This window comes from Parasteatoda tepidariorum, chromosome X2 (assembly GCF_043381705.1).
Source record: "Parasteatoda tepidariorum isolate YZ-2023 chromosome X2, CAS_Ptep_4.0, whole genome shotgun sequence".
Lineage (NCBI taxonomy): Eukaryota > Metazoa > Arthropoda > Arachnida > Araneae > Theridiidae > Parasteatoda > Parasteatoda tepidariorum.
Genome location: NC_092215.1, coordinates 3,999,827 through 4,013,358, shown reverse-complemented (window position 1 = coordinate 4,013,358; position 13,532 = coordinate 3,999,827). Strand labels below are relative to the sequence as shown.

General features: G+C 30.1%; 1 protein-coding gene and 1 pseudogene across 1 annotated transcript in view; one reads left to right on the top strand and one right to left on the bottom strand.

The window, feature by feature from the left end:
• The first annotated feature begins 1,227 nt into the window (after positions 1-1,227).
• LOC107443552 (putative nuclease HARBI1) overlaps positions 1,228-13,532 on the top strand; it is a 34,021-nt gene continuing 21,716 nt past the window's right edge. The window contains exons 1-3 of the mRNA XM_071188387.1: positions 1,228-1,441; positions 3,869-4,231; positions 13,382-13,494. Of these exons, the coding sequence (XP_071044488.1) occupies positions 3,908-4,231; positions 13,382-13,494 (437 nt within the window). The 5' untranslated portion in view covers positions 1,228-1,441; positions 3,869-3,907. The remainder of the gene's footprint in view (positions 1,442-3,868; positions 4,232-13,381; positions 13,495-13,532) is intronic.
• On the bottom strand, positions 2,788-3,431 carry LOC139427253 (uncharacterized; annotated as a pseudogene).

Here is a 13,532-nt window from a genome sequence, read left to right as displayed (position 1 = left end):
CTGTACGATCCCTCTTTGGCGGTTCAAAGATATCAAAGAAGCCATATTCGACTCTGGTTGCTTAGGACCAACTGTACGGTCCCGTGATAGCTCAATAGTTGAAATTGAAGGAACTGTGGACTGTATAATAATTAACAAATATTTATTTAACAAAGGTAATAGATTAGTTCACCCATGAACTTACATTAGAGAGCCACCATACGCTCTTAACAATTCAATCATCAAGAACAAGAGTGAGTAGTTTAAAGGGTTGCATTATGATGAAAGATGGCTGGCGACATACAATCTCATTAAACAGTAATTCAACACCAGACATATGGTAAAATAAAAATGTGCACAACCTGCCCTAAATAAAGAAACCTGCCCAGCACAGCAGCTGATGACATCCTGTCAATCAGAGGAAAAACTTGTCTAATATGGTATGTGATTGCCTCGAACAGCTATACAACTCTTGCATTGGTGTTTCATACATTTTCTCAGAATTCTTATCGATCCGTGTGAAAACTATAGCCATTCTTGCATCAAGGCACCATTCAGTTCATAGATGGTCCTAGGAGCTGATCTTCAAGCTGTAGTGATTGTCCAAAGATGTCCCATATGGGTTTAGGTCAAGGGGCATCTATGCCACTCCAATTGGAGGTATTCTTCACCCAACTGAGCCCTGTGTGGATAGGCATTATTGTTCATAAAGATGAAATTTGGTCCAAATTCTCTGTGGAAAAGTCTCACGTAGGATGTAAGGATCTGGTCCCTGTACCACTTACGCCCGTATTCACCATTAATCCTAATCCTCGGTCAGAGTTCAAAACAGGTTTTGTGCGAACAACTCCTGGTTAGAGTTAAAAATCTCATTCCTCCGTACACGTAACTGCGAGTTAATTTAACGCAGAGTTAAGTAACTTTAACCTGAAGATATTCCTGGTCTGCATAAACGCGCGTGCGCAGTAAACGAGTGTTTGTTTACTTCGTTTTCTTCGCCGGCGCTATTTTTGTCTGTTTTATTTTGTTTTTATACTTAGAGTATTTTTTTTTTATAATGGAGGATTATTCTTTAATTCAAGAATTAGAATTCTTAGAAAAACTTGAGGATCAAAAACAAAGAGATGTTGGAAATATTCGAATTTGCCCATTTGATGAGTTGGACGAGACGAGTTTCAAAAAAAGATTTCACCTGGATAAGGAAAGTGTTTCCTCTTTATTAGCAATTATAGGCAAAGAATTATAACAGTCATCGACCTTAAATAATGCCATATCGCCTCTAGAACAATTACTTATTGCACTCCGGTACTATGCTACCGGAAGTTTTCAGCTTCTTCTCAGAGATTGTTTTCGGGTAAGCCAGTCTACAATATGTCGAGTCATACACAGAGTTAGCAAAGTCCTTGCTTCTCTGTGTAAGGAATTCATTTTCTTCCCAAAGACCAAAGAAGAATGTGCAGAGGTAAGTGAAATTTATTTTTTTAACTTGCTTACACATACAACGCAATTAATATCTATGAAATGCATTTTATAAATTATTTTTTGTTTATCACTTACATTCAAGGTTATACTGTAAGATATTATGATTCACTTGATATTCAATTATGTTAAATATTCCAATATACAGTAATTTTTCTGAGTTAAAGTGATCATTATTTAATTGAAAAACACAACAATGATATTGTAACATCATCAATATATGGACATTATGGGGATATCTTCTTATCATGATCTTTCACACCAACCACAATTGCTAAGGTGCCAATTGGATTTTAAACTTGCTATTTTTTAATAAAAACATGTTGATATTTGCCTGGGGGTGGCTACAATCTATACCTTTTAAGCTGGTCCCTCTCTGTAATTTTTATCAAGGGCCATTGTCTGGAAAACCAAAGACTTGACGATTATTATGCCACAAATGAGGATACAGAAATCTGTCAGATAATATAGTTTGTGCCTCTGGATGCTATTATTTAATGTTTGGTTAACTTTTGTTTATTGGCAATTAAAAATAGCTGCAGGTGGCGTAGTACAGAACTGTCTATCAATAGGAGCGCTTCACATGCACTCACCATTAGCATTTGTCGAGTCATAAGATAAGAGAGTACATTAGTTTCTACCTTAGTTATCAACTGGATTATAAACTTTTAAGTTAGAAAACTTTTTGCGACTGAAAACTACATAGATCTAGAAGAAAACGTTAAAATTCTAAAAAAGTATTTTTACAAGTAAATACGAAAAATATTAGGGTCATTCCATGTCAAATCATACAGGATTTTACAAAAATNCAAGTAAATACGAAAAATATTAAGAAAATATTAAGAAAGAAAAAAATTTCGTAGAACATTGATATGCAACTGAGATGAGGAGGTCAGGGTATACAAAGGGATGTCAAGCCAGTGAAAAAGAATTTAAAGTAATTAATGAAATTAAAAAATTATATTAAATTATTTGTACTCAAAAAGAAAGAAATAATATCTTTATTTTTAAACAATCACACATTTGTTAGAACCTCTCGTATGAAAATATATTTCTTAAAAACACATTTTAAAAAATATCAATGTTTATTAAAACATGAAGTCTTTTTATTTTTCTAACCATTCATAAATTACGAAAAATTAAGTCTTTAAAAACTTAAGGTGAAGGTAAATAATACGTGTTCGTTAATATATATCGTTAATAGATGACATGATCCAAATGTTTAACAAGACATTTATTGATAAATCACAAGATAACGTAAAACAATTGTTGGGAGTCCAGAACGAAAAGGACCGTTAAAGTAGATGTACTACTATCTCCTTCAGAATGTCAGAACAAGAGCTGTTGTGAGTGGAAGTTATAGTTGGGCTTACTTACAAGGTATATGCGCTCGCAGCGCCACCTCATTACCTGTCGAAAATTATTTCGATATGGAGATGGAGTGCGAGTAACACTTCTGGAATGTCTCAGAGACATTTTAGCAACTTCTTCTCTCAAATGTTTTATTTCTTTCAAGAGTTCAGAGTCAGCATGTAAATAATTTTGAGAGGAAACAGCACTTAATTGTGGAGGTGATATATCCAAAACTTTATCGGCAATTTCAGCAGCTTTTAATGGTGAGAGATCTTGTACTGAGGCCAAAATAAATTGTGCGTTAGAGGGTAGTTGTTGAAGAAATAATTCTAGAAGGAGAGTATCAGATACGCTATGGTTTTCAGCTCTTCGCTGCATCACGCGAAGGAATTTAAATTCTTGAAAGGATCAGATATGTCCGGCGAAATTATTATATCCCGAACAATCATGGCAATTTCTGGTGATAAATTAGCAACACAATAATTATACTTGGTTTTGGAATCTGTAATGGCTTTAGGAGTTGCTAGTTGAAACGTAGATTCAACCATAGTGAACCATAAAGCAGGATCTGTGGGAATAAAAATTGGAATTTTTACAGCAGCAGTTTCAGTCATTTTGAACGAAAATAGAATGTCCGGAGCGAAACGAGAAAACGAAAGTACAGAATCACATCAAAACGAAAATAAAATGTCCGGAAGTCACCATTAAAGTGAAGGTAAATAATGCGTGTTCGTTAATATATATCGTTAATAGATGACATGATCCAAACGTTTAACAAGACATTTATTGATAAATCACAACATAACGTGAAACAACAAACGTGAAACAACAAACTCTTAGTTTTAAATTTTGTTCTTTACTCACCATTTATAATTAGAGATAAAAGTTGTTATGAGCATTCTTAGCATCAGCCAAATTCAAAATTTCAGCCACTTCATATATCTGAATAATAAGTACAAAAAAGTTCTCAATAAAAATTGAGAGCAATTGAAAGTACTCAGACTTCACAAAAATATTTAAACTAAAATTATATTCATTTACATTTTTTCCCCATTAGGTGTCTCAAAAGTTTTTCAACATAGCTGTCTTTCCTGGAATGCTAGGAGCAATAGATTGTTCACATATGAGAATTCTCTCTCCTGGTGAAGAAGATGCAGAAAGGTTCCGGTGTCGGAAGGATTTTTTCTTGCTTAAGGTACAGACAGTCTGCGATGCAGACTTGTCGATCAGAAATGTTGTGGCTCGGTGGCCTGGATCTGTGCATGACAGCAAAATTTTCAGTAACAGTGCTGTCTGTCTAGATCTACAGACGAATCTGATCTATAAAAACTATCATCTCTTAGGCGATAATGGTTGTGGCTGCCAGCCTTTTTTAATGACACCTGTGTTGGGACCAAATTCACCTGCACAATTGAGCTACGTAATTGCATTTGTAAATTTTAAAATGATTTTTGTATACTTTAAAACATGGTATTATTGCATTTACAAATAAAATCACTTCATAATTATTGGTTATATGTGTTTTGTAATAGGGCAATTTCTTATTAGCCAGCTATTACCATTTTTTGATAAATATGGTATTAATAATCTGCGGTATTTTTCATTTTAAAAATTAGTTGTTTGTGAAGCCCTTTAGTTTGTTGCATTGCAGTTCATAGCTGCTTGCATGCTATTAAATATTACATTTACTCAAAATCTCCAAATAACCAGCAACAAACAAAAAGCTAAAAAATTTGAGATAGGAATACTCTAAATTTATGCAGCTGTTAAAACATTAATTTTAATACTTTAAACCATGTATAGGATTCTGTTTCCTAATTATCATAAGGTATAGAGAAGTATAAATTTTTACTTTAGAAATCTTCTGCTTATTAAACATTCTTGATTGTAAAAACTTAGTAGATTACAGCAACGAGAATATAAATACCTCTCTGTAACAAATACATTGGGCAGGTTTTGAAATAATTTGATTTTTTACTGATCCTGGTAGGCTAGTGTAGTCAAAAAATGTACTTTTTGCTTGGTATGTCTTTGGAATATTTCTTGCCAGTGTAAACAGCCTTCTAAACAATGTTGCTCTATAAAGAAAGTTGTTATAGTTGGGGGAAGGTAATATTAGTAGAATATTTATTCCGAAGATGATGATTAATATTAGTTGAAGAAGAAGCGGTAGCTCATGGAAAACAGTGCCTGAATAATATGTTGGTACTATTTATTGTAGGAAATTATTATTTTCTATTTGTACAATTATTCAGTTCTGATTATTGAAAAAAAATAATTTAGAATCAAATTTGATAAGAAATAAAAATCTTTTATGACTAAAAATACATAGCTAAAAAATATCATTTTTAATATATTTACTATCTATACAGTACCAGTGTATGATTAATTATTATTCAGTGTCACATCATGCGAGTTTCAAAATATATTTTGAACCACTTTAAATATTACATTTTCAACCGACTTTTTGGCCTTAAGATTTAAATCTTCTGCCAGATTTTTTAAAAATTTTATGTTGATACTGAGGTGTGGGGTTTATTTTTTGTTAAACTGCTAAGTTTTGTATCTCTTTTCATAATTCTAGCATCCATTTGCTAGTATACATTCACTGCCTAGTCTCTGCATATGAGATTTCTAAGAACCTGTTAACATAATCAGGGGTCTATTAAGGTTTTTCTGAGAGTTTTTTGTTTTTTTTTTTGTTTGGTAAAATTTAGACATAATTTGTGAAAATTAAAAATCAACACAAAAATATGAATTTATTGCTTCTTACGGGGTAGAATAAGAAAATTTTAAGAAAAAGTATTTTGTGAAACTACCATTTTTCCTTAAAGTTGAATTTGTGAAGGCCCCGCTACAGGGTATTAAATTCGTCCTGGACAGACATCTGATAGTATAGGCAATGTACCAAATTACACTATATTATTTTATATAAACCCAAACTCAAATTAAAATAATTTCAGTAGAAAAGATATAAAAACTGTAAAGTAATTAGGCTGGTTGGTATTTTTTTCAGATATAACAAGGCACATATATTGACACGAAATACTGTGGAGCGAAGCTATGGCATTTTAAAAAGAAGATTCCCTTGCCTCAGCCTGGGCATGTCATGCCACATTGATAATGTTTCAGCTATAATAGTTGCATGTTGTGTACTTCATAACATTGCTTTAAATTTAGGTGAGTACCTTACTAAACTTCAATCAATTTTTGTGATCAATTTATGTTACCAAAAATTGAGCAACTGTACAAGAAGGGATGAAAAAAAATCATTTGTAGTAATTTTTAAGTAAGTTGCAATGCTATATTAATTTATGATATGATATATCAACAATAATACTTAATATATTAATTTAAATTTGCTGTTAAGTTTAGGTTTATATTTACCTATTAATAATTGATTAAAAATTATAAAGCTTGAAATTACTAAGATTTTCAAAGGGGTAAAAATTATATTCGAGTGCAAGCCAGCATGTCATGCCACAATATATATAATGTCATGCCACAATATATTTAAATATTTTGTAACTTATAATGATAAGTTTAAGCTTGTTATGCTGTGTGCCCTACAAAAAAAAAAAAGATTGCACTTTTTTTTCTACATTTAAAATTAAATATTTAACTTATTGAATAGCTCTATACAAATAGATAAAGTGTTCCTTTTCATATTTGATGTTTTTTCCATTATTATATCCAGGTGTTCCCTTGTCTTATGGACTAGGTTCAAAACTTCAAGGTTGCAGAGTTGAATATTGTAAGCAAAAGAATTAGCTGGCTGTTCAATGACTGTTATAATGTTAAATAAAATGGTCCCTAATTTCTAATTGTAAATTTTTGCCTATAGTTGTCACAATAGAATTACCATGAAAATGTGAATCGAAAAGCCGATGTCGAGATATTAAAGAAAATTTTTAGTTACTTAACCTTTTTAATTTATTTTGCTGTAGGTGATGAAGAGCCACCTATGGACCTAGAGATGGAAAAATTGCTAAAGCAAAGATTCCAGAAAATCAAGAAATTATTACTGGACGTTCTGCTGGATTTGCGAAATGAAATGTTCTTATTTCTAATTATTTTAACTAAAATTTGTCTTTTTTAAACTTGAATATATTAAATTATGTTTTATAGTTTGTCAAATTCTCTTCTTTAAAAATACTGGTTCATATCTACTGTTATTAATAACTAATGCTGAAATTCTAAAAACAAAATTTTGACTTAGGAAAAATTGCATTTTTCTATTTAATGTTTCATTTGCTGTTTAAATTTGTTATTCCAATTCATTAAAATAATATTACAATATCTTTGTATGTGAAAAAAATATTTTCTAAAACTGTAAGAATTCTGTTTCACAATTTTTTTTTCTTTCTGCAATTGTATCAAATATCTTAAGACCAGTAGTCCGATGGCAGAATCAGAACGACACTGTCACAGAAAATTACAGAGTTAATACAGAAGGATTTTTCTTTTGAGAAGTAAAAAAATTTTATTTTCTGTTCAACACTGTTCTTAAATAGCAGAATGTATTTCGAACAATATGGAAAATTTAAATCGTGCATTTAAATATTTACTTTTTAGGGCAGTAACTATATAGAATTTTCAGGAGTTATTGCTATTAATGTCAAAATTGCTATCAAGTTTTGGTTCTCATGATTTCATCTCCATCAACTTTGAGAAATAAGAAATTAGTCTATTAACATTAATTAAGCCTGCCCTCAATAAGACAATGCTCTAATTTAAATGAACTATTAATTCTTATGTTCACACTGACAAAATTATGTGGAAAATTGCATTATTTAACAATTATGAAACATGGGTTGAATAACATTGATACACAACACACTAAAATAGTAATGCAATTATTTATAATTTAAAATGTTTAAGCATTTTGGGTCTTCAGCTATAACACGGTTTAAATGTTCTTGAAATTCTTCTTGCGCAGACAGCAGCCTGATCTTTAGACCATGTTCCTCAATGTCCCGCTCCTCTTTCTTTCTCATTATTTCCATCTCCAGTTTATTCTTTTCCTCAATGAACCAGCAGCTTTTTGGGCGGCAGAGGGGGCAGATTTTTTGGCCTGTTTGTGGAACATTGAGAAGCTCAGTTTGAAGGTGACCTTGGCAGGAGTTTCCTCAGTTCCTGCCACCTGGGAAGGACATGGTGTTGACGTTAACTGTTCTTGATCCTGTAATATTCAAAGTAAATTTGACATAGTGCTACATTACATGAAAATTGAATGCAGCTACAAAGTTTATTTCCTGGTGGTTTGTTAAGATATTTGTGAACACATGGCATCCTTTAGCATGTATAAAAATGCAGAGACTAATAACAGATTTTTAACCCCTTCCCAGATTATCTCGAGTCCTGAGTTAACTCGGGTATGTATATATTGCAAATATTTCACATTATAGGTCTAGCAGAATTCATCAATATGCTTTGTTTTATCACACTTTTATTTATAACAATCTACAGAGAGTGAAAGTTAGCCAATTTTTGGGGTAGATGACTTTTTTTTGTATAATTGTATATACACTGGTTAATGAATTTATATGGAAAAAAACTGGTGTTCAAAAGTGAAAATAATGCAGACAATTTTTCAGATTATGAAGATTTAAACATATACAAAGACTGATATTTAACTTTTTTCATTTGCACGAGATAATTTGAGGTTGCAAACTGATGGTAAATTAAATATAGTTAACACAAAAAAAAATTTCAAGTAGTACAAAAACTGAATAGTTGATGAAATTGTCCTTAGATGCTGAAAACCTTAGCTGCGCCATTAGATTTAAGCAATACATGTGCAGCATAATAATTATGAGGCAAAGTTATTTATTCCATAATTATTTGCTAGCAAAATAAAAATACTTCTTACTTTTGTTTCATCTAAAGCATCACAAGGAAGAATACTTTCAGGTTCATCTAAAAATGAAAAAAACACTAATTAGTAATATTCCAAGAGTTTAACATTTAAAAAATTCATCAAACAAAAAAATCAGAAGAATTCTAGACTAAAAATATTGCTACCTATGATATGTACATATATTGTAGGTTAATTCAAACTTCCTTATTTCATAGGTACACAATACAAAGTGTAATATAAATTACATTCTTTAACCCTTTCGCACCTAACGCGACACATACGTCCCAAGCAAATTTCAAAAAAATCTTTTGGGACAGAGACGCTTCTCTGGCTAATTGGGAGACTTTCCTACCAGTCCCGTCAATATTTTTTAAGGTATTTTCATTCACAGAACATAGATGGCACTGCCATACATAATGCTGCCCTACTCATAGTTTATGCTACCAAAAATGTTCGGTTGTAAAAAAATGTCGCGAAAGGGTTAAAAAAGGATATGTAGAGGAAATGAAAGCAAATTTTGAATGTAATTCCCCACAGATGTTTAGTATTCACTTTTGTTTTCTGACATCCATTAAGCTTAAAATATATTTATCGTACATGTTTTCAGCCTGCCTGATATTGTTAATCAATTATTAACATTATTCAACTAATATAAACATTGTTTAAGTTCTAATGAAAATTTCGATGGTTCTATGCTATATTTTATTCTCAAAGTTCCCAATTATGACATTGTGTGATTTACAATTTATCAACCTGTGCAACTTTTTAGATGTTTCAATAATGTAAAAATAATGTGCCTTGATGCTTGTAGTTGATTTAACACATCACAATGTAGAAATATCTCAACCCTTGTGGGAGAATTTTTCGAGCTTTCTACAATAATTATCTGTAATACTAATACCTTTCTGAGAGATATTTTTAGTAGTAGCAAATATATATATGTTACTTATTTAATGTAACAAAAGTGCTTTTTGTTTACAAAAAGTCTTTAGTGTATGGGACAGAACAGTATATATATTCTTAAGTAATAAATATAATGTTTTTAAAATCTGAAAGATTACATATTCTAATCTAATATTGACGATATTCTCCTCTTCTAAAAATATTTATAAATTTAACCTTTATAAAAATTTTGCTATATGGAAATTACTTTAATCAGGAGCCTTTTTTTCAAACACTGATATGTGAGAAAGGAATTTTTCAAACATGATTCTGCAGAAAGTAAAAAAAGTTTGGTAGAAAAAAATATATGTCGAAAAATTTTTCAGATAAAAAATTTAACTTTTCTTGCTTTCCAAATGAAAAACCTGTCTGCAGGAATTCTGTAACATGTGACAATGTCACCACAATTCTACCATATGGATCTCAACAAAAAAAATCAACATAGCATAGTAGTTCATTGTCATAATAAATTCAAATAATATCTTTTGACAACGAGTGAAATTAGCATAAAACCACTAAATTGAAACACAAAATACTGTCATAGAAACATATAGTCATTACACCTCGATGATTTCTTGAGCATAAAATTCTATTAACACCATACATTTACAGAAAAATATTAAAATTATATATGAAAATATCACTCACATGATTTTATATATATATTTTAATATTAGTACAATAGATAAAACAAACACTATTAAGAATCAGATATATAGAATTAAATGTGCTGATTTGTTTCACGAGGAAATAAATTAAATGGACTGAAACCTTCAATAGCTAAAGTTTTTAAAAATTATAAAATCAAATGGCACTTTTAACTCATTCGATATATTTCAATAAAATAAAAAACCACATTGATATTTTACAATCAGGTAAAAAAAAAAAAAAAAAGACAGAAACATCTACCAGCCATGTTTCATAATCAAAATTTACTGACTTTGCATTTTAATTTATAAGTTAGAGTTACTTCCTTTTTACATTTTAAATTAATAACTAAACTTGCAATTTTTGAAAATTACTTTACAAATCATTCCCAGAGCTTCAGTATGATTTCAGAACATTAATTTTGAACACAAATGTTATAATTCAAAATTATAAAATAATACTTACTTTCTAAATCCATAAAATCACAGTCATATCTTGATTTCAACAGATGGGTTAGTAGTGGCAATGTCAGGTATCTTTCATCCGTTTCCGTTAACTGAGGGCATGAATTTTCCCCACCCCCAGTTAACCTTAAATGCTGCCTATCTTTCACGTTTTTTTTTTTTTTTTTAATGTTTTGATAACATTGCCGCAATTGCAAGGCAGTTCTCGGATTCACTCCAGCAGTTTTATTAAACTGCCCTGCAATCTCCACGAAAGCTTTGGCTTTCTTTGCTGATACGACTTTGTTTCTTTATTTTCAATTATTATGAGCTTAGGCTCCACCAGCTGCATCAGCAATTCCTTTCCTGTCTTTGTGAAATAAAGCTTTTGAGACATTATAATGAAATAAATAACTAGCCGAGAGAAAAACAAAAAGCAGGGGAATCATACATGTGTTTTTTCTTATCCCATAGGAAAATGCCTGTAACTGTCGGTCAAGTAACCAGCAGTTAAGTAACCGACGGTAAGAAAAACTGCGGTAAGACGATAAGAAAAACTGCTGCAACAGAACTGGATGTTCTTGATTCAGAAATTGTCAAACAGAAAAATATGTTGAGAAATATTATGTAACATAGGAGCCCCTGAGTTTCTCCGGAAGCTTACAGTATTACAGAAATAAATTTAAAAAGACTGAAAAAAATAAGATAGTATTTTTGATTTTATTTTTCTCACAAGTTGCATAATTTTTCTATCTGAATTTTTATTTGTATATAATTAACTTTTCTTGACCCCTTTATATTTCAATATTCAACCCCTTTATATTTCAATATTATCTTTTAAAAGAAAAGTCAGTTTGAAGTGAATTAGTGATTTTTAAAAATTAATAACTTAATGTAACAAATGTTCTAGTATGTTTTAAGAGTAAATATTATTTGAGGATACTAATACATATCTCGCTGATTTGATTAACCCTTTATATCCTGATGACACTCACGCATTTGGTTCCACTTAACATTAAATAAAATAATATTTCCATAATCCAACAGATTTTCTTGATCTTTTTATTTAAATCGTTTTCGTACCTAACTACAAAACTGGGAAACGGCGGGTCAGGAATATTATTGTAAAAGGTCAGGAAAAACCTGCAAAAGTCAGGATATTGTTTTCTCAAAATAGTGTAGGAACCCTACATATGTATTAAAATCATTGTGCCTTTAAGCCCAGCGTTCAATTCAATTTTGACTACCAAATTACAGGAACCTTTTAAGCCCCTCCCCATTTTATAGATCAGTGGTTTCCAACTGGCGGCTTGCGAAGCCTTTTTTTGTGACCCGCGAACTAAAATAAATTAGTTGTTGTTTTTTTGCTGACAATTTTCGTAAAAAATCTATACGGGTTTAAAATACTTTTCTCATTAATAAAAACCTAATTTCTTCGTTTTTGTGACATTTATCATACCAACGGTGTAAAAAAACATTTTTCTGAGGTTTTGCATCCAAGAAAATATTTATTAAAATACAAAAATAGTCGTGTATGTTGCTCTTTTTTATTTAATTTTTTTGTATTTTGTGAATATAATTTAGCATGTGTGTATCAGAAATTTTCTGGAAGAAATTCTCCGATTTAACTTTTTGAAACCACTCATTTCGGACGAAAGTATTTACACACATATTTGTAAATTTTAAATTTAAAATGTAAATATCTATTCTCTGGTGGTTGCAGCAGACAAACCTCAATTATGTCATTGAACATTTTGTGTGCTACTATGTAAATTTTAACACCAACCTTTTTAAAGTTTTATATAACAATTAGATATTTGTTGCACATTAACTGTTTAATACATGGGTGCACATTAAAGTTATTGTAGCCCAAATTTTTTTATTATGCAATTAAATATTTTTAAAAATCTATTTCTTATTTTAATTTGTAATTCAATACTTTTGTTTTGTACAACTTGGTAAAAATCTGACAGTAATATTTAATGTTCCTTCAAACATAAGAGTCCTACATAAAATTTTGATAAAGTTGCAGCCTGCTATTTGATTTGTGTTTTTAATTGTAGCCCCCGGCCTCGTGTAAGTTGGAAACTCCTGTTATAGTTATTTAAATTTGCCTCATATTTTTTGGTTTAATTTTGCACTTTTTTACCAATTTTTTTTTCTTTTTCGTTAAATACAATTGGCAGTTTAGTTTCCCATATACTGATGAACTTATTTATTTAGAAATTAACGTTTTAGCACCAATTGTATGAAAATCATTGAATTTAATTTAATGGCAAATAAGAATTTAAATTCTAAGAATTAAGGAGCATTCAAGTGATATGTTTAGCTCAAAAGCTTTTTAAAAACTGTTTAAGCAAGCTGAGACATAAAATTACTATTTATCTTCCCTCCTATATTAGTATTAATAGACTATTAACGATAAACGTGTTATTAGTTTTAATACTCTAATGAAGAAAAAATAAATATTTATTTTGATGCATCACAGTTAGAATTTGAAACTTAAGGACTAGAGGTACACCATTGAAATCAAGTATACTATGTTTATAAAAATATTTTTTTTAAATAACAAATAATAATAAAAGAATTTGAATAGATGTTTAACTAAAAATAATAATATTTTAATGAAATATTTGTGTTATAATTTTGTAATTAATGTAATCTTTTATTTTTTCAGACTACTGTTAGTAATCCACAATATCCTTCATTTTTGGATCATGCTATTAAACTTTTCATCAGAATTTTAGGAGATGGAGAACCACAATTTATTGCAGAAAAAACCACCCATGTATGTATTTTTATGAATATATTTCAAATATATATATATA